This window comes from Alnus glutinosa, chromosome 3, assembly GCF_958979055.1.
Source record: "Alnus glutinosa chromosome 3, dhAlnGlut1.1, whole genome shotgun sequence".
Classification (NCBI taxonomy): Eukaryota; Viridiplantae; Streptophyta; class Magnoliopsida; order Fagales; family Betulaceae; genus Alnus; species Alnus glutinosa.
In genome coordinates, this window is record NC_084888.1 from 8005472 (window position 1) to 8026366 (window position 20895).

The following is a 20895-nucleotide window of genomic DNA, read 5'->3' on the forward strand; positions in this document are numbered from 1 at the left end:
TGAATTTTGATCCAATGGTAATTTTAAGAGCCACATCAATTTTGGGAGGACAAAGAGATGATGTGTAGCATTACTCATAGAAGATCCATGCTGTTGCTGAAATTAGATGGCTCAAATCAAACCCATTTAACCGTCCATCGGATGCTCCGGACCCTAACGAATGAATCTCTAAATTTTATTTTGTCAACTACGATTACCAATAAATATAGTAAGTGGCATAGAAAAATAAAGGAGAAAGAAATAACCAGTCAACTACCGCCTTTTGAGACAATCGCAAATGTAAATTTAATTCACTGATTAAAGAATCCAACAAATTTGGACCACAGAAGAAACTTTTTCTTTTCTTTACTTTTTTTTTTTTTTCTTTAAAAAAGAAAAAAAGTTTCTTCATGCCTATACACGCAAAAATTGTATACAAAAATTGGAACTCCTGTTCATGCTTGTTAGCTCGGTGACCACAACATGAAGAGTCACGAGAAGAAGCAGTATATACTCAACAAATGCCTTCATTCCAGCCAAGCAACCTGATTGGTTATCTTTCCTTATCACAGTCCATTGAAGATTTATTCCCTTTCAGTTTGGTCATAGAACAGGAAAGATATTTTTTTTGTTGGATCCAGAAGGGGCTACATGAATTACTACAGTGGAATTTATTTCCACTGCTTTCATCCAGTCAAAAACCTTGAGCTGGGAGACATGGAGGGGTTTGCCTGAAAGGGAAGAAGTTCTCCACTTCCTGATGGAAGGAACCTCACGATAGGTCGGGTGAATTGTACAAGATGTATGCGTCGTCGCTCACCACATGGATATGATGCTAATAACAAGCAGCAGAATGAGCAACGTGGAAAATTGCACCAAGCTTAATTTCCCCACTAACCACTTCATGGAATGAAAAGTTCACATATTTTCCTTGTGCAAAAATGGTTCTCCATCAGCCGTTTGTAACTGACACGTGCCACATTTTTGTGATTGCTACTATCTGAGCTCTACCATCTTTACAGTGCCATCTCCACCGCATGTAAGAAAACCATGAGAAAAAACTTGTATATCTGTAACAGCAGCCTGTTCAATATGAATATATTTTGCTTTAGAACGGGCATACAACTAAAAGATATTTTGTTCCAAAACAAAACCATATTCTATGTTATGTTAACAAATTCAGATTTAATCCTAAATTTTAACATGATTGCAAGAGCAAAAGAGTACCCGAACAACTCCACCAAAGCCTCGAGAACTGGGTTGCAAAAAGGTGTGTCTTTCATGCAATTTCGACCACTGATGTACTAACTGGGCTCTTTTGGCATCCCAAAGTTTAACATCTCCATCTTTGCTTCCCGTTAAGAACAGACTAGTATTTGGGATGGTAGATATTTTGGTGATACTCCCTTCAGACCATTTTGATTATAAAAATTAGACCAAATTATATCGTGCATAACTAATCACATAAAAAAGAACATGTCTGTACCTAAGTGAGCCTTCGGTATATACCAAAGCATCCCATTTCGATTCTGGTCTCCGACATTCTTAGCAACCCCTATCTGCATGTCAGAACTTGAAGACAGGCTAATGCTTGGTTCACCATTATCAGTGTGCCTGTGCCTTTTAGTCCTACCAGTAGCAATGTACCGGAAGTCATGGAGTCCAACATCGCCACCTTTACCGCCAGTCACAATAAGAGGAGAAACAGAACCACTTCCTATGTCATTATCAAACACAGAAAGGGAGCGAGCACCACCTTCACAAGAAAAGGGAATTGTTGGCAACACAGTAGATATGAGAAAATTACAGACTTAATGCATGTGTTAACTAATTTAACCACAGCTAAAATACTCTACAATACAATAAATCTGGAAAGACCACCTAAAGAGTAGCATTTTTTTGTGGGGGGAGGGGGGGGGGGGGGGGGGGGGGGGGGGGGGGGGGGGAGTTATTTTACCAATTCCTTGACTATCTTCAAACTTCCACTAATCTATGCAATTCCTTTACTATCTATTATATAAGGGATAGACGCAATTGCATTTGATAGTAAAATGAAAAAAGAAAAAGAAAAAAAGAAGATGAGAGAGACAGAGAGACAGAGTATTCCAAGTCTAATTTCCTAAATTAGGTAACTTCAATATTCACTTTACATTAATCAAAGTTGTCACTTGGAAAAAAAAAAAAAAAAAATCATAGCTGTCATCAATACTCGCACGAACTGACTCACAGTCGGACAATTTTCTTGTGTTCATATTTTTTTTGCGATGATTCTGTCACCGCCAACAAAATCACCTAATTGTCAAGGAAAAACTTTCAACTGCTTCAATGTATTTGTCTGCAGTGCATGCGCATAATCACCTATTGAGTTTGGTATGCATTTTCCTATTTTATATGTAAAAAATCCATAGAATTAGGTAGACAAAATAGTGACAGGTGTCCAATTTCACAAAATGCAATTTCAAACTTAAAAGGAAAACCTTCATGACAAATAATGGAAGCTCGAGAGGTTGAAGGTGGAGCTAATGTATCCCATATAACCACATTAACACTGTTGGAGCTATTTCCAGCAGCAGCAATGATTGATCCGCTAGAAATATAAGCAACATCCCTGCAAATGTCAATAGTAGATTTAGTACCATTGGAAAGCACAAAGAAACACATATGTAACATCTCAACAATAGAAAAGTTAACCAGAACTAGACCAAATCAAACAAATACCAAGTGAACGGTTAATTGTGATAATTAGAAATCCTGAGTAGGCAGGAAATATAATAGTGATAGACTATGAATTGTTAGGTAAATACTTTCTTCCATTGTTCCCAGGTTTTGCTACCACTAAAAAACCAATGCAATGAGACAAATGGGGGAACGGCCACACTACAGGGAAAGAACTTCCACTGCAACATGGAGGAAATTAATTCCCTTAGATCCGGAGGGCTGAAGTTATTATTCTCGACCAAGTCAAAATAATGCTCAAACAAATTCCTAAATCTTCTATTTACTTCCCAAACATGGCTAAAGATTAAAAGAAGGGTAACTGGAAATGCCTCCTAAAACCAACAGGAATATAAAACATACGATGCGTGGCCGTTGAAGCAGAGTGATGATTCTGTTGGACGGATGTTACTCCTTCCTCCTACCTCCAGCTGCCACGTGCTTACAGTTCCGTCTACGGCAGCGGTAGCAAATCTTTGTCCACAGTAGTCAAACTGCAAAGCTGATATTGATGCAAGAGCATATGGTGGGGGTACATTTGCAGCAGGCAAAACTCCATAAGTTGCAGTAGCTTTATCTTTACCGAACTGCAGTTATTACAATCCACATCAGCCTTATCCTTATGCCCTAAAAGTGACAATGAGCTCTAAACAATTCACAAAGTTCACTTTAGAGCAAGATTCAAACATTTAATGTCAATGCAATGTGTTTTTGTTCTTTCAGACTTTTACAGCTTCCTCCGGCCTTTTGGTAGCAATTTCTTGGAGAATAGAAACCACAACAGAATAATGGAGTAGAACAGACTGGTGGTTAGTGCAAAATAACAGGTAAGCTTCAACATGCAAAAACTATTTCTCATGGAATCATGTCCAGTGCTTATGTGTCTTTCTGTTGAGAGACAAATCAATAATACAAGAAGCTCAAAGACTAAATATGCATCTTGAAACGAGTGTGGTATTATACTGTGTATTTGATACATGGCTAGAACCATGTCTAGGCTGTGATCAACCCAAAATCCCCTCGCTATTTCCAATAGTACAATCATATTCCACAACCTCAATCAAGGAATAGATTATTCCATAATAAAAGGGACAGATGTTGGGTTTCATTTTTAGAAAGAAAACCTTGACATGAATTTTTAATTTTTAATTTCTGATAAGTAGCAAAAATTAAAAGAATTCCCCTTCGCTCTACAAAGTCTACAAGAACAGTCTAAGAAGAACAATACATAAAGGCAAAGTTTTTTTTTCTTTTTTTGATAAGTATAAAGGCGAACTAATGCATTTCCAGATAAAAGATTGCAAATATTACTATATTATAGAAGTTTCTTACCTCCCATAAGTAAATGTGTGTATTACTAGAACCCACCAAGAAGAAAGGCCTAGAGGGGTGACTTGAGAAAGCTCTTGTGCTTATATTCTCAATGGTAGGCAGTGGATCAACAATCTCCTCAAAGTCCTGTTGAATCTCCCAACCTAAGCCAGCGGCACCAATACCAGCATAACCTGGAATCCCAAATGCTCCACCACCCTTCAAGTCCCTGCCAGGCCTTGCCAAAGAGCCCACACCAACAGTTGCTCCACCCAACCCAAGGTGTGACCATTTCTCGCTCCCCAGACCAACACCAGGAGATACACATGTTGGAACTGGGGTCGACTCAGAACCAGCCCACCCATTCTGTGGCCAATCAGCTTCTGACCAGATATAGTCTGACTGATCACTGAAAGACATCCCATCTTCCCAATTAAAGAATATTATGCCCTGATTCAGATAGAATTTAATAAGTACTTGCTTATGCATATAATTCTATGTTGGATATAAGATATATGTAAATGCTAAAATATAATCAAGGGGCACAAACGTAGGGGCAAAAAACTAATGTAGTTTTCTGTAAGCTTTCCTGCAGCATAAATCAAGCAGACAAACAACTGCCCTAGCCTCCTACTTTTGATGGAATTGGTAATTTTTATAACTCATAGAATGAAATACAATTCACTAACATTTTTCTTTTAAAAAAAAAAAAGAAAAAAAAAAGAAAAGAACCAACCACTCTAGGTACTACTTTTAGAAGTTTTTTCTTTCCTTGACAAATTTGCAACATTATTATGCACAGGTCAATAAAATTAAGACACTTATGCACAGCATTAAGCTGATTATTAGAACAAGAGAGTAGAAAACTAAAATAACAAGATCAAGATTCAAAGATGCTAGCAGGATGGTAGCTAATAAATAAACTAGGGGGGGAAATAAAGAAAAAAGAATAAACATTTTATGAAAGGCATCCAGATATTGAGAAAGACTAGAATAGCATTTACCATGTAGCATTGGAACAACCAGCTTGAATGATCCATCCAAGCTGTCAAAAAAGTTGCATTTTACAAAGATGTAGACAATAAGAGGTAACAGATTGTGAGAATTCATTTACTTTCTATTTCAAAAGAGTTCAAACAAGTCATGCAGATTCAAATATGATTATTTCCCCAAAGAAGCAAGGTTTCAACCTCCTTTCTCTTTTTTTTTTTTTTTTTTTTTTTTTTTTTTTACACATTGGTCAATTGGCAACTCCAAGATCCATAACAGATGAATCTGGAAAAGTACCTCTATCTTTTGCCAGACACTGCAAGCTACATCCATAACTAGGTTTATCATGTTCAACGGAAGTAATATAACCAATTGAAAGTGTCTGCAGAATGTAAAAATATGTATAACAGACATAACTAAACGGTCTGAGACAGTCTGAAAACTTGAAAATATAACCTCTGCTTGGAACCTAAATATTATACAAGACACAAAATGGAGCAATCTACAAACAACAAAAAGAGTTTTCACTAAATGATGCCAAATGAAATGCTTCCGAACACAAGCTAGAGTTTGTGTGCAGAGACTAACCTTTCGATTGCTGGCAAGTGCAGCTTGCCTTTGATCAATAGAGTTGATACACAAAGCCTGCTCAAGAAATAAGGTTTAGTTACCATAAAATGCAATATGAGAGCTATGAAATATGTTGATCTTCAGAACTAGATGCCATCTCCAGATGAAAGACACAAAAATAAATAAATAAATAACAAATAAAAAAGAATAAAGAAATATTACCTCCAAAAGCTCCCCGTTTCTCTTATATATTTCTTTAGGCTGTTGGAAAGTTGTAATCTCCTTTGTATACGTTGTGTCTTTCCGCCAGGAACTTAAAAAAGTGGGGCCATTTCGAAACAGACTTCTAGCAGGTGATCCAGCTTCGCTAGTGGCAAAACTACCGTTATGCATGCTGTCATACATATAAGATTCCTCTGTTTCATGTACTCCCAGACCAATATATTTATCACCCCATGCTTTAGAGGGTTTATGATTGAAAAAATGTGACAAATTTACTTCTCCATTTGCAAAGCCTTCAGATATTATCTTAGAATCAGCGCAGATATCCCAAAGTATTTCAGAAATTGAAGATTTATCTTTGTTTTTAAGGATGTCAATATTTACAGTACCCCGATAAAGGGCTCCGGGTTGAGGCTCACTAGATTCTTTTAACCACAGAAGAGTCGCTACCTGCAATCCATTCTCTACTTTCTGCCATAGAAATGATGCAAGTTGTTTTACATGATAAGAAGAAAGATGTGTAACTGTGGTCTTCAGTAACTTTGCCAAGCTCAATGAGACCAGCCTGATCTCCCGAGTTACACTGTTGCCATCAGATTCCAAATTCGTGGATCTAGATGCTGTGGAAGAAAGTATTCCAAGGGAAACACCAGGGAAACATTCATCTTCAAACTTATCGGACACCAAATCTAACTTCTGTTTCATGAATCTGGACATGTGTTGCCACAAACAAGTGCCAATAATTTGCCATCTTTCATCTTCTGGTATTGAATGGATTACATCTCCAGCTTGTTTATTTTGCACATTATTTGAAGCCTGAAAACCCTCTCCTTTGTCATCTATTGATCGATTTTGAGCCACCAACTCTGCAATCTGGGGAAGGAGTTTCTTCAAATCCATTATATCAACTTCATAAGGAGTATGCCCATTGGTATGAGTGATCAAGAGGGGTTGCACCATCAGAAGGAGAACTCTTGAGTTTTTTTGAAGCCAAGCAGATGCAAAATGTACATAAAACTCAAATAAATCAAGAACAATAAGGAGTTTCATGATGAGATCTTCAGCGACAAAGTCAGAAATAATTCTCAAAGTAGCTCTTAAAGTCCACAATGACGGTAAAAGACCTTCAAAGAAGTACCCATCTAACTGCGTAGATCTACTTTCAGCAGATATGTCATTCTCAGTATAACAGGACTTCGGCTGAGAGCAAGTTATACTGCAGGCAGCAATAAACCGTGAAAATAAAAGGGAAATTTCTTTGGTAGACTTCAAAAGTGGCTCATGCAGAGGAGGACATAAGAGGAAACCATCAACTGTATTACTCTCATTTTGTGACTCAACTTGAGGCTTACAACCGTGCAACATATCATATCTGATAAACAAGAACCCATGATTGCGTAGTGCGGCCTGTTGAAAGGGATTAAGAAAAAAAAATCAGTAGATGGGAAGTATCTGTCAGTTGTGTTATTGAGAAGTTAACACATATTCTACAAACTACATACCATGCTAATCAGACAGGCAGGAACCAAGGAAAACCTCTGCTCAAACTGTGAGAGACCTATACACAACTTATGCCGAAAGTTTTCGAGTAATTTCTTGTATTCATGAACATTATTCTCCTTTGAGCAAGTACAAGCTCCAACAGATCCTACAATGGTGTCTGGCCAACTTGGATGCTCTCTCATCAATTTTGAGAAGTACGGAAATGCCAAATCCAATTTATCATGGTACTCCAGATGAAAAGCTACATCCCTAGAAAGCCAGTTAGAGGAATATCGTCGAGAAGGCTTTAGAATCCTATGTAGAATTTCAAAATGTCCAACATCATCTGACCAACTATCTTCATCTGTACTCCCAAGAATGCCCAGGGGTGATGAAAGGCACTCTAAAGCCTCGAGCTACAATAAATGTGAGAAGCATCAGTTACAGTTTTGTACCAGAAACACGATACCAAACATAGAAAGGGACTGGGGCTGGTCTAGTCACCAACAAAACAAAATATAATATATATCATAAGAATTTAAAAGTTTGGATCTTAGGGTTGGGGTGGTAGCTAATTATATAGAGGTTCTAAATGGACATCTTAATTCCAAAAGCCCTTCTAGATAAATTAGGGTTGTTTGGTGTATCCACTTGTGAGGATAGAGAGCCATTCTCACATACTCCATTCTATAAAAGTAGGTATCACTTTCCACCATTATGGTGAGAATCATCAAAGTAAAACATCTTGAGTGTACCATATGACATGTGATTATGTCAAACATATAATTACTATATGTGCATAGTACATATAAAGGACAGCATAAATAGCATGAGTCAGCAACTATACGACAGCTTTTTGGTATGTCAACCTTTGATTGACTGATGCAGATACAAAGTCATGCAACAAAAGTGAGAGAATTTGCGCATAAGTTTAAGTAAAACATTGTAAGATATGCCTGTAGATCTGAAGAAAAATTATTAAATAAAACACAACTGAAACAATAAATATTCATTCAGCACATATAAACCCATATTACAATAGCATGAACTGTAAAATAAACTTACAGGAAGCCCACATCGTTTTAAAGCAGTAGCTGTCATCACAGTTGCCCACCTACCCAGAACTGCGGTATTTTGCTCCCCTACGGCATTTCTCATGCTACTTTTGTTGGCTAGTGTTTGGCAATAAAGACCAATATTTGGATCCAAAAAAGCAACATTTTTGGATGAAAGTGCAGATTTTTCAGTAGCAGGATCAACCTGGAAACCAAGGATGCTAAAAAATGATTGCAAGTGATTCCCCAGTTCCCACTGCAGATCAAGGACAGGTCCAAGTAAGTTATGACATCATCAAAACCAGGGAGATCTCATACATGCAGCTATTTACAAGAATGTCCTTTCATAAAAAATAAGTTAAAAGTATTTATATCCCTCAAACCTCCAGAAGGCTTGCTAGCCAGTGGTCGCCTTTCTCAATGGTGGATGGAAGCAAATACTTTGTTATTACATAATGCTGTAATGGGCCACCACGTCCCTCAACAAGCAGAGCAATTACTAGTGCAAGCTGTTCATCTCCAAGGTTCTTTGCGCAAACACTGAGAGCAGAATAAGTATCACCTCCAAGAAGAAAGAAAGCAATGGCCAGTTCTAGCTGATGTCTGCTCATTAAAACATAAGCATTCTTCAAAGCAGCTGCCTTATTTTTCTCCTCCTGTAGCAGTAATTATGCATAAATAATTCAGGTCCTAGTTCATCGAAATTTGATTAGTATCATAGTTCATCAAAATTGTCACACAACGATACAAATTAAGGAATATGAGAAAGAAGTGGAGGTTTAAGGGATTAACTTCTTCCAAGAAAGACAGTGGAAAAAGTGCTTCTGTAATTGTTTTCTTCAGATTCTAAGCATAAGTAGTGAAATTAAAAGATCCATGCCTTGAATTTTGCCCATATCAAATCACTCACTTGGTTCTCAATGTTTGTAAATCAGGTCCATTAATCAAATAGATCATACCGTCATATTTTCCATCAATATCCTAACAGAAACCATGTAAAATCCCCATTATACCCCTAAAAAAAATAAAAATGCAAAATGCATTTTTGGAGTGGTCTGACCACCCCCTCACCAGCTTTTGGGGGTGGTCCAAGCATCCCTCCAACTCAATGGTCTGACCACCCTCTCAAGGTGAGGGGGGTGGTTGATGAGAGGATAATCCAGCCACCCGCTTCGGGATTTTCTTTAATTCAATCCTTATTCTTTTTTTGGTAATTTTTTAAGAGTATAATAGAGATTTCACATAGCTTTAGCTAGAAAATAAACGGAAAATATGACGGAAGCATCTATTGGAAAAATGGCTGAAACTCATGGAACTGATTGTAAAATTGGGAACTGAAAGAGTGATGATTTGACATAGGCTCAAAACTCATGGTAGTGAGCTGTTAATTCCCAACAAAATAAATTAATGAGTTAACACTGTATAACTTAGAGAATACCTGAAAATTACGTGCAAGAAAAGCCACCAACGGCTTATCCTTCTCATCCTTGCTGATTTTGAAAAGAGCAGCCAATACTTGAAGCCTATTCAATGCTATATATAACAGTGCACAATCCTTAGGGTCTTTGTTCTTCAGATATTGAAATCTTGCCAGTTTCTCCATCTACAGTGGAAACACACGTGTTAAAACTTTTTAAAGAGTAAAGACAGACTAGAACTCTGCTCACTACATTGTCTACAGAGATAGATGTCACTACAACTGTTCATAAAGACCTGTGGCTAAAAGAGAGGGGAGGGCAGCACTATATATTTTTTTTGATAGGTTAGGTGACTATATATAACAATCAAAGATCATAAATAAAAAGATGCGACATATTTTCTGTAGTAGTGGTTTAAGGAAAAAAGAAAAAGATACTACATATTCTTGCAGGATGGTAAGAGAACAATTAACAATCGCCTTGTAGACATCAGCTCATAGCTTACGTGAAATAAACTTCTCCTTAAAACAACTGAACAGATAGAATCAGAAATTGTCAGCCAGGTTAAAAAGTGTATTCTTGTGAATTCAGTTATCTTGTGCTGCGTGCATCCCTGGTACTGATTGATAACAGAATCTGTTTCACATACTTGCTCAGAAAACCAAACTAGTCTACAAGAAGGATGTAAGGCTCCTTTGACAATAATATATCCATCTGATTATACAACCCAGTTTAATTCAACTCATTCACACTACTTTCCAAGAGTATAACATTGAAGGTTCTACTTCTATCAGCTGAGGAGTTAACTATGACGATGGGGTTACCTAGTGTCTTTGGTGTCAAAAATATCAAACATTATGCACAAAATAACACTCAGGTAAAAAGGATAGAATCATTTTCTGTTATTTTATTCAATGATCAAGTAATTTTCCCAATATAGTGTATAGAGCAAGAAGAATGAAAATAATAGCTCAAATATTACCCGCGCACGCAACTGTGTTGTATTAGTAAACCAAAATCCAACTCCCATAGCCCGCATTTCTTGCCAAGACGATTCATTAGGTAAAACAGCACCAAATAAATTTTCCTGACAATCAGAGTGGTAGGCCCATACAATCAACCTGGAGTCAACAACCAACTCATTTATTGATGCTGATCTACAAAACCTTCGGGAAAAATGTAACTGCTGAAACCTCAATGCCACCCAAAACCTGGAGGGGAAAAAAGAGGAGGAGATCGATATTAAAACCAAAAAAAGAGACCAATTCCATAAATAAAAATTGAACACAAAGCTGGTGTTACTTTGAGAAAGACATATGGAAAATAAAGTCAGCAATCAACCACACATTCTACATGCACAAAATTTAGAGCAAAGAAAGATATTTCAATACTTTACTATTAGATGATATTAAATAATTGAGGCACCACAGTGTAAAAAGTCGTAACTAAATATTAGTTTAATTCAAATGTCTCTTAACGGACTTCTATATTTTGCAGAACCTTCTTCCTTTTTTTTCTTCTCTCTCTCTCTCCCCCCCCCCCCTCTCATAAACGACTCCAAGTTGATGGATTTGTGTAAAATCCATCACATGCCTTGTAAAACCTACGAAAGTCAACAACGGGATTGAACTACCCACCATGTTAGAGTGGGACATCATGGTTTTTGAGGTTCAAAATTCATGTTAGCAGCAACAACAACAACAAATTGTAAATTTCACATGTAAGCTAATAATCGCTACATACTTTTATTTTTCTTTTAGAACACATCTCTTAGTTTACTTTTAGGCTTTGTAGCCATGTGAGATTGTGAATGCATTCTCTTCAATAGTTGATGATTATTAAATAAATGGGTTTTACATTCTCTTGAGAATTATCATTTTAAAAATACAGAGTGTGAAAAAGATCTAGTGAAAACATAAAATCTTATGGTAAGTAGATCTTGCATAAGGGGTATCAGAAAAGATCATGTAAAACACCATGTAAACAAAGCAATTCATCTGATTCAGATTCAGAATTACCTTCGCCCAGGTTCATCAAGACTTTCATAGGTAGAAATGTGTGGAATACTAACTTCACCAAGAAGATCTATAATTGCAAGAATTTGCGTCTTCTGCGTGTTGGTTAAAGCTGCTAATTGATACAAGTTCTCAAGCGGCTCACCAAACCCGTTAAGTTCAGATGTTGTGGAAGAGGAAGGGAACATTATATTGGAAGCAATGGGCTCATAATTCATGCTGCTCTGAAACTGTGACGATGTTCCAGTCAAATCTCCACTCCATTGAAATCCTTTAACAGTTGAATTTTTCAAGAGAATTCCATCAAAATAATTTGACAAAAGGATTTGTGGGATAATGTGGCTAGACTTGGCAGAGATATTTTCCATCTTAGAAGCAGAACTAGAAGCAAGACACTCAACAAGATGCCTCACAGCTGCATATGCCCGTTTCCAATTGCCTAAACGCATAAGAGAAAACATGCTTTAATTAACACATTGAAAGAAGAGATCTACAACAGGAGAGTCCTATATGCTAGAGAAGCAATATTTGGTCTGCAAATTCCAAAACTAATTTGAAAAGGGAACTGATAGTTAGCACCAGGGAAAAACAGTAGAAAATGAAGAGTACACACGCGGGCGTATATGCAGAATAAAAAAATGTAAATTACCAGGCTGAAATTCCCACGAAGCATAATGCACCCATTCCTTACAACAAAACCGCATGTAAATATCTTCAATCTAAGAAAATCAGATAATACTTATAATTTCATGGCAGATTGTTTCAAATTCTACAACTTCAGCAAATTACCATGTATTGCAAGCAACAATTTATTAATTGTCACATCCAACATGAATAAGGACTGTCCATTTACATCATGCAATTGAAAAAGGGTATGAACACAGATAAATTATAAGGGAATGAAAGATTAGAAAAAAGGAGGGTAAGTCAGTATAAGTTCTTTCAGGACAGAGCATTAATGTGAAGGAGGATTTTTTTTTTTTTTTTTTTTTTTTTTTTTTTTTTTTTTTTTTTATTTTTTTTTTTTTTTATGAGTAATGTGAAGGAGATTCACAAACCCACATCTGTGAAATCCTTCATTCATGTTACAAGACGAAAATAATTTAGCATGTTTAATTTTTTGTTTCGATCAAATCATATATTTATTTCATATAACAAATTCTTCCATCATAACCATGCTAACAACATCCAAGAAAGGCTAGCCAAACACTGGCAGAAACTTTCTTTTGCTTGCAACAGAGTAGGTAGCCGTAAGGTGGCAGGGTGACATAGAAGTTTAGAATAAACCAGTCACTACTCACTAGGTTCTCCTTTAACGAAGGATCAAATGAAATCTAAGAAGAGTACTTAAGATATTTGTTGTTTGGGGCGGGTCGGTGTTGAGGTGTTTGTTGTTTCTTGTATACTTCGTGTGTACTAGGGGTGCCTCGCGCTGTCATTTATAAAATTTGCACTTACTTATAAAAATAAAATAAAATAATATTTGGAAAAGAAGCAAAGAAACGGTTAGAATATTTTTACCACATGACGGACATAAGTTCCCAAATGCAGCCAACAAGTCTGAAGATCGATTGAATATTCTTACCTTTGCAAATCTCACAAACAAAATTCCCAGCATTAAAAATAAACAACGTTCTTTGCACAAGAATTATATAATATGACCAGTAAAAACACCACTGCCATAACAAGATTCATGAAATATAGTCTGTCTTGTTCATCTTTGCACCCAATTTATAACAACTATTTTATAGCTCAGTTAAATTTATAACTTCTTAAGCTTGACTTAGGGGGAGGGGGGTTGTCAAATTTCTAAATTCCCGACGCTTGACAATGTTATAGCACTTAATCAGAGTTTCAAACGATTAATTACTAACTCATAGTACCTGAATATATATTCATAAGTAGCACTTCAGGGTGATAGCTAGGCACACATCCACTAAACCTCTCCACTACTTCTGGCAGGCTCCATAAACCAAGCTTGGAACCTGAATCGCATTTCGATTGAGCCCCTGCTACAAACAAACTGCTGGACAGGTAATCACTCTTCTTATTAGACTTGCATTCACCACTACAATGTTCAATTGATGATTCTCTGAAAACTGCAGGAAGAATGTCCTCATTTGTTCCACCATCACAATAAAGGCAAATATCCGTGGTATAATTCAGATGGAACGTAGCCTTATGTTTTTTACATACATGGAACAACCACTGACTAGATACACTGAAGTAATTATCATGAATAACCACAGCTGCAGCTCTGGGTCCCCAAAGGAAGTCATGAATGGGACAGAAGGTATGAGCAAATGCAATGCAAACCCATATGTCCATTTTAAAAGATTTTTCAAAGTTCAACAAAGTCTGACCACCACAAGGCCTTGGTGCATATACTTGCAACTCATTCTGCATGCAAACTCCAAGTAATAACTGACCATTTCCTAAAGCTAACCAATTTAAAGCAACAACATCTTTGTCAACGAATAATGTATCTTCTAACATAAAAGTCCCCGCACCTTTAAGGTGTACAGAATGCCATATATGAAGGGTGCTGACAGTATTTGAATGACGTTCCGCACACACGGTTGCAATCTTCTGACCATAATCGGTCAAGCATATAGCACTAATGGGGCCTTGATGTGCAATAAACATACCCACAAGCTCCCATGGCACGTGAGGAGTTGAGGGTTTACCAGGGATACTTCTCCACAGTTTCAAACTACCATCAAAGCAGCCAGTGGCCATGATATATGCAGGGTAACTACCACACAGATCATTGCTTGATGCCAGCTTTTGTTGTTTAAGAGTCAGAGTACCTGGACAGACCACAGCAAAACTTGTAACCTGATCATGGGAATGAGGATCTGGCAGATATGATGAGCAAGGAATAACACCAAGACAATATCTTTTGCTACCAAAAACACCTTCAAATTTCCACGTGCTGCCTGCTGCAGCATCTGTAGTGTCAAAATTACATTCACAGCAGCTTACGGATAAATCAAAAGAATGCAAGGTCACTTCCCATGATAAAGCCTGGAACCCCTTCATCCATATCCCCAAAAGCATAAATTTATTATACTTGAAGGTTTTATTACAAGTGGAAGACAAAGGAATTGAAAAGATATTTGTGGGACCGTCCTCATATGGACCACAACCAGTGAAAGGTATAGTGAATAAGTAGTGACATTCTATATTTTCTTCTTCATTTTGGCAAATTTTAACTATGAAGCAATCAATTCCTCCAACATGTCCCATAAAAAGAACCAGTTCTTCCTCCAATACTGAAGGTGCCCACCTTAAGCACGTATATTTGGAACATGAATCTTGAGTTGCAAATTTTCCAAAACGTTTCCATGTTGGAATCAGCGATGGACGACCCACAATGCAGTTGGAAATGGTGGAGAGTGACCAAAAAAGAAGCAATCCATTAGAATCCAAAGAAACAGTGAGTTCAACTTCACAGCTATAAGGATGCACAGCAACTTGTAAGATTTTTCCAGCATGACCACCTAAATTCAAAATTCCAGCGGCAGAACATGATAAATAGTTATCTGGCCTGGATTTATTAAGTGATGAATCGTCTATATTATTTGATGTTTTCGTATATAACAATGACCAAATTAAAGAATCAGAAGGCAATAAGTGAATCAAAGAACACATAATCGGTGGACCAGACAAGTGGTTCCTCGACATAACAAATTTATTAAGAAGTAATCTGCCTTCAAAATTTGATCCCACTTCGAGGCCCTGCAGTTCTTGTCTCTTCCATAACGTAACTCGGGGGAACCGCATTGGGGCTATGTCATCAAGGCAGTGGATAGCCCAAAAATGTACCAACATTCCCGGACCAAACCCGACTAACCACTCACATCTGCCTGTCTTTTCATGCTCAGATCCTTCTGTCGAGAAAACTTGGTTAACTCCATCACCAGTTCTGAGAAGGCTCCCAATTTCTGTGGCCCACAACACAAATAAATCCATGCCCAGAGTTCCATTTAAGGCCTGGCTAACCTCAATTACAGCAACCACACAAAAAGAACGCCTCGTGGTTTCGTGATTGTTGATGTCCTTGCCCATTTTTCTGACCTTTCCACTATCAACCTCACACCACAACCTTACTGTTCCATCTAAGCAGCATGTTAGCAGAACATCTCTTGGTGAATGTTTCGCATCTTTGATCAATTGTCTTCCTGGTGACGGCCTCCATTGAATCATTGACACGGGCAGAGGATGACGTAGCTCAGATTTCACATAATCAGATTTTCCACTACTACAGCATACCAACACGCATTTGCTGGCCGCATCAGCCATTGATCCTTCAATCTGCAGCTCACTAGGATAAGCTGCAGTGGCCAAAGGTCCCTCGATGGACCATGCTGCGGAAACAAGAGTCTGAGGACGCTCTGCTTTAAGCTTCCAAGCTATTTCCCATGACCTGTTGTTGTTTCTCCATAAAACCACCTCGATCCCACCGGCAATTATCCCATCCCCACAGCCCGTCCATTTGATTGCCTCCACCTTCGTGGATTGTACAAGCACTGCATTCTGGCTCCAACAAAAAGAACCTGAATTAAGATTTCCAGACCAAAAAAAATTACGGCGAATCCAAAATGAGGTTTATCAGATTCTCATATTTCAGAAACTAAAAGCACAATTAATAATACAATGCTGGTCATTTTTGCTGATTGTACTCCAATAACGTTAGCTTAAAACTCTCACTTTTCTTGCTCAATTCCCTCGGCAACCAAACAGAAAATAACAATGAACGTACCTTCGAACCTCGCAGAGTCATGCTCGAACAGCCAGACACAATTCTCCGCGGCGGCGGCGAGCTGGCCCGTGGAGGGCGTCGCCGGGGACCAAGAGACGGCAGCGAGTTCTGAGGCGGAGGGTTCGAACACCTGGCGGAAGATGGGGCCGATTAGGGTTTCTTCGGGGGACAGAGGGGAGGGGAAATGGGAGATGACAAGAAGAGAGGAGGCCGCGTAGGCCACCCATGAGTAGCCTGAGAAGTCGGGGGCGAAGTCGATGGTGGATCCGGGTGGTGAGGAACTAGTCGGGGCGGAAGGTATCGGCTCCGATGGGACGAGAGCGAGTGGGAGGTGCTCTGTCGGATCCATGGCGGGGATTGGATTTGGGTTTGGGTTTGGGTTTGGGTTTGGCATTGGTTCGGGTCGTGATCGGGAACAGAAGAAGATAGTGAGCGAAGTGGAACAGTTTTTATATTTACAAGTTAGAGAAGGGATACGTCGTCGTTTTTCTTCCCGTAGCCGTTTACGTTTCAGCAGCGACTACCGGGGGTTTTAAGGCTACTTTTGTATTCCGCCAAGGCGGGCACCGTCGCTATAATTTAAAATTCATTTCCTTTCAAAAAGTAGTTACTTTTTGCTTATTTGTTAAAGTGATTTTTTTAATAAAAAAAAAAAATTCTACAAGTATAGACTGAAAAGATATGTCTACATTTTAAAACGTCATTCGTGTAAATTTCTTTCAGAAATTTTTTATATAAATACATCTATTATACGTCTTATTTTTAAATTTATTGTTGAATTTATATAACTTTTAATATAAGTTAAATTTAAATTTAAGAAATTAACTAATTAAAAAAATAAATGAAAAGTTAGCAAGCATATATTTCTTTTAGAGAAATTATATAAATACATTTCTTATATATCTCATTTAATTTATTATTGAATTTATATAACTTTTAATTTAAGTTAAATTTAAATTTAAGAAATTAACTTATTAAAAAAAAATTAATGAAAAGTTAGAAGCATATGCTTGCGGGCTCTCGCATCTCTAACAACAAGAGTTGTTTTAAATGCTTGAAAAACCCTCACTTATATTTTAGCTATTCATTTTTTTTAATTCAAACTCTAGTATAATTATCTATTTTACCCATTTACTTTCTTTAAATATTATTTTCAATCATTTATTATTATTTTTTCACATTTTCACCTTTTTCTCACCCTCCCTTTTTTTAAATATTATTATATTAGTCCAAGAGGAAACTTTTATTTTAAAAGTTATGTCAAGAGCATCTTCAGCAATAATAGTCAAAGTAGTTATTGAAAAAGTACAATTCTTTATTTCAGCTATTATTTTTTTCATATTCTCTCCAACAGATTCTCTGTTCTACTATCTACTTGCATTTTAATATTATTTTATGTGAGAAAAAGTGTGAAAGAAATAAGGAGAGAAAGAGAGAGAGAGAGAGAAAGAAGGAAACGGGAGAGAGAAAATAATAAAAAAAACACTTTGCGGTGTGAATAGTAAATAGACAGAAGAGCCTATTTACTATTTACTATTTACACTAGAAGGAAAAAAAAAAAAAAAAAAAATCTATTTTACCTATTCTGTTGGAGATGGAAAATGGCTCATAATAGTCAAATTGGACTATTATTAGCATTTTTTCTTCTCCAGCAGAATAGTCAGTTTAACCATTTTTCTAAACACATGAACAGTAAATAGGCAATATTGCCTATATTACTGTTCATTTGTTTACATTTTTTTTTATTGATATTTTCTCCCTCTCCCTCAATTGATCTCTCTCTGTTCTCTATTCTCTACGTGAACACGGCAAACAATAGCAGACCAGGGAGGGATAGATAGGAATCAGAGAGGGAGATTGAGAATGAGAAAGATAGAGATCGAGTGAGAGAAAGAGACATAGAGAGAGAGAGAGAGAGAGAGGGAGATCACAGGAGAAGGAGAGAATTGGATGACCCGTGACACAGAGGAGCCGATCAACAGTGGGCCATCGCTAGGGTTGGCAATTTTTGACACGACTCGCAAACCTGGCATGAATACAACATGAAAATACAGGGTTTGGGTAGTTGGGTTCGGGTCATAATCGGGTCAACTCGATTATGACCCGATTAGAATCGTGTCTGGCGGGTTGATCCACCAACACGATTGCGACTCAGTTAAAAAAATTCCATCAACCCGCCAACCTGTTAATGACACGTTTATGACCTGTCAACTCGTTTACGACATTTTTTTAAAAAATTCTTAAAAAAATTACAATTGGGTTGACCAGTCCCAACCCGATTATTAATCAGGTTTTATTGGGGTTGCTAATCGGGTCGTACTCCAACCTGCCAACCCGACCCACAAACTCGAATTGCTAAGCATAGCCATTGCCGTGAACCCAACTGGGGTGATTTCCGGCGAACTAAGTGCGAAGTCCAGCCAATTTTCGATGGAAAACAATGAGGTTGGGGGAGATCGGAGAGTGAGAGAGAAATGAAAAAAAAATAATGAAAAAAATAAAGAAAAATATTAAAAAAACAATATTTAAAGAAAACAAAGAGTAAACTGTTGGAGTGTGTTTAGAAAAATGATTAGCTAAAGTAGATATTTGCACTTTTTCAGTAGCTATTTTAACTTTTCTTGCTAGAGATGCTTAGAGGGATAAATTACCTAATAATAGCTAAATATAGCTATTATAAACAATTTAAAAGCTCTGCTGAATATATTATGAGAAAACGTTAAACTAATGAAAAAAACGAAAACTTGGTAGCAAAGCCCTTTGCCAGGAATCTCCCTCCATTTCAAAATAACTTTCTAGAGTTAAAAGAGGCTCCAAAGGGACGAGGGGCTTGTAGAAAGCTCAAGTTTTTAGATATATGAATTTTAAAGCTTTTATTATTATTATTATTTTATAAGTACATCAATAGATAAATTACTACAAAGAACAATAAAGGATTGGGCAACCCGACAAAAAACCTCAAAGTAACCTCATCAATGCGGAAAAACTAAATTAAAAATGAATGTATCAAATTAATGATGCAGCCGTATAGATTTTTGGCATGAACACTAAGAAGATTGGTCACCAATTATGGCAATAAGGTAAGGCGCACTAGGAATGGCACAGCCTAGAGGCACAAGAAGGCATGAGGATCCTCTCCAGTTGAAAGCAACTGGAGAGGAGCCGGTCCTTTATAACATAAGGGTATAATTGTCAAAATAAAAAGTGAAATTACAATTATACCTTTATGTTATAAAGGACCAGCTCCTCTCCAATTGCTTCCAACTAGAGAGGATCCTAATCCTACAAGAAGGGCCACAACTTCAAAAGGTCCAATAACTCATTCTGTAGCTAGCAAAGAAACAATTGTAGCAACTCACCCAGAGGGAAACCATCGCAGTAGAGAAGACACTGATGAAGGTCAAATCGAAGCCCACTGAGGGAAACACCAACACGAAGTTCAGATAACACTACAAAACGATCTGCAACCAAATCGAGAGAGCACCAAAGATGGTGGTGATGGCATGAAAAGCCCTAAATAAACTAGGAAAAGCAAGTAAAATCATGGAACATAACACTGGCAATTGGCGTGGCGAAGGAAGGTGGAGTTTGCCATGCGTGTAAGCCACTCGCCAACAACTAAAGATCGCGTCGGTGATGGTTGCCGAGAGGAAGAAGAACACCACGAGAGACTGGTGGCAGCGGTGGAAGTCATCACGCGTGGTGTATGGCTGTCCATGCGTCAGTGCATGTGGGACACGCACCCGCGAGTAAGATCTACTCGTCGGCACGTGTGGGACATTCTCCAGCGTGTGTTGGTCGGACGAAGAAGTTGCTGATGGCAGAGCGAAGCGGAGAGACCCGGGATCACGGAGGAATGAAGCTTCTTGAAGTGGACAGATCTGAATTTGAAAAAATCAAATCCAACAACTTCAATAAGGGGGTGGATCCGAGGCTAAGAACGACATGAGTAGGCTGAAACCAGACCATCTACAGTGGAGGAGAAGCCATCAATGATGTTGAACCGAGATGTATCGCTAAAGACGATGGATAAGACCTCCGGAGATGCAGATAAGACATCCGATGAGGTAGTTTGAGCCTCAAAAAAGGCGAAAAAAAGGAGGAGGAAGGGAATAGACAAAAAAGGGGATGAGGAGGGAGTGGGTTTCACTTCCTTCTCCTCGATAGCCATGGGAGATTTTGTGGTTGTCTTCGTGAGAGAGAAGAACGAATTTATGTGAATAGCATAACTCATAATTGGCTTTGATGTACATGAGCTTGAAAGCTTGAACTCAAAGGGTAAGAGTCTAAAGACATTGGAAACAACTTTTAAGTGAAAATAAAAGCCTCATTCAACTCCCACATTTTCTTGATACCAAGACCTCCAACTGATT

The 20895-nt window shown here is 37.7% G+C and overlaps 1 protein-coding gene across 3 annotated transcripts; it reads right to left on the bottom strand.

Moving 5' to 3' along the window:
* Positions 1-260: 260 nt before the first annotated feature.
* Positions 261-16954, bottom strand: LOC133862531 (uncharacterized). Of its 3 annotated transcripts, none has more exons than XM_062298361.1 (16): positions 16523-16953; positions 13641-16316; positions 11761-12196; positions 10725-10953; positions 9763-9927; positions 8708-8980; positions 8335-8580; positions 7290-7685; positions 5788-7194; positions 5584-5640; positions 4027-4455; positions 3058-3281; positions 2457-2587; positions 1466-1735; positions 1207-1385; positions 261-1062 (listed from the first exon to the last, which is right to left on the bottom strand). In XM_062298361.1, exons 1-16 carry the CDS (start codon positions 16914-16916, stop codon positions 976-978), a joined length of 7599 nt encoding a protein of 2532 aa, XP_062154345.1. In that variant the 5' UTR covers positions 16917-16953; the 3' UTR covers positions 261-975. The 3 variants fall into 3 exon arrangements, with proteins under 3 accessions (XP_062154345.1, XP_062154346.1, XP_062154347.1); XM_062298362.1 differs by having other exon boundaries at positions 13641-16296; positions 16523-16695; XM_062298363.1 differs by lacking the exons at positions 261-1062; positions 1207-1385; positions 1466-1735; ... (1 more) ...; positions 3058-3281; positions 4027-4455 and adding an exon at positions 4991-5050 and having other exon boundaries at positions 16523-16954.
* Between the last annotated feature and the right edge of the window lie 3941 nt (positions 16955-20895).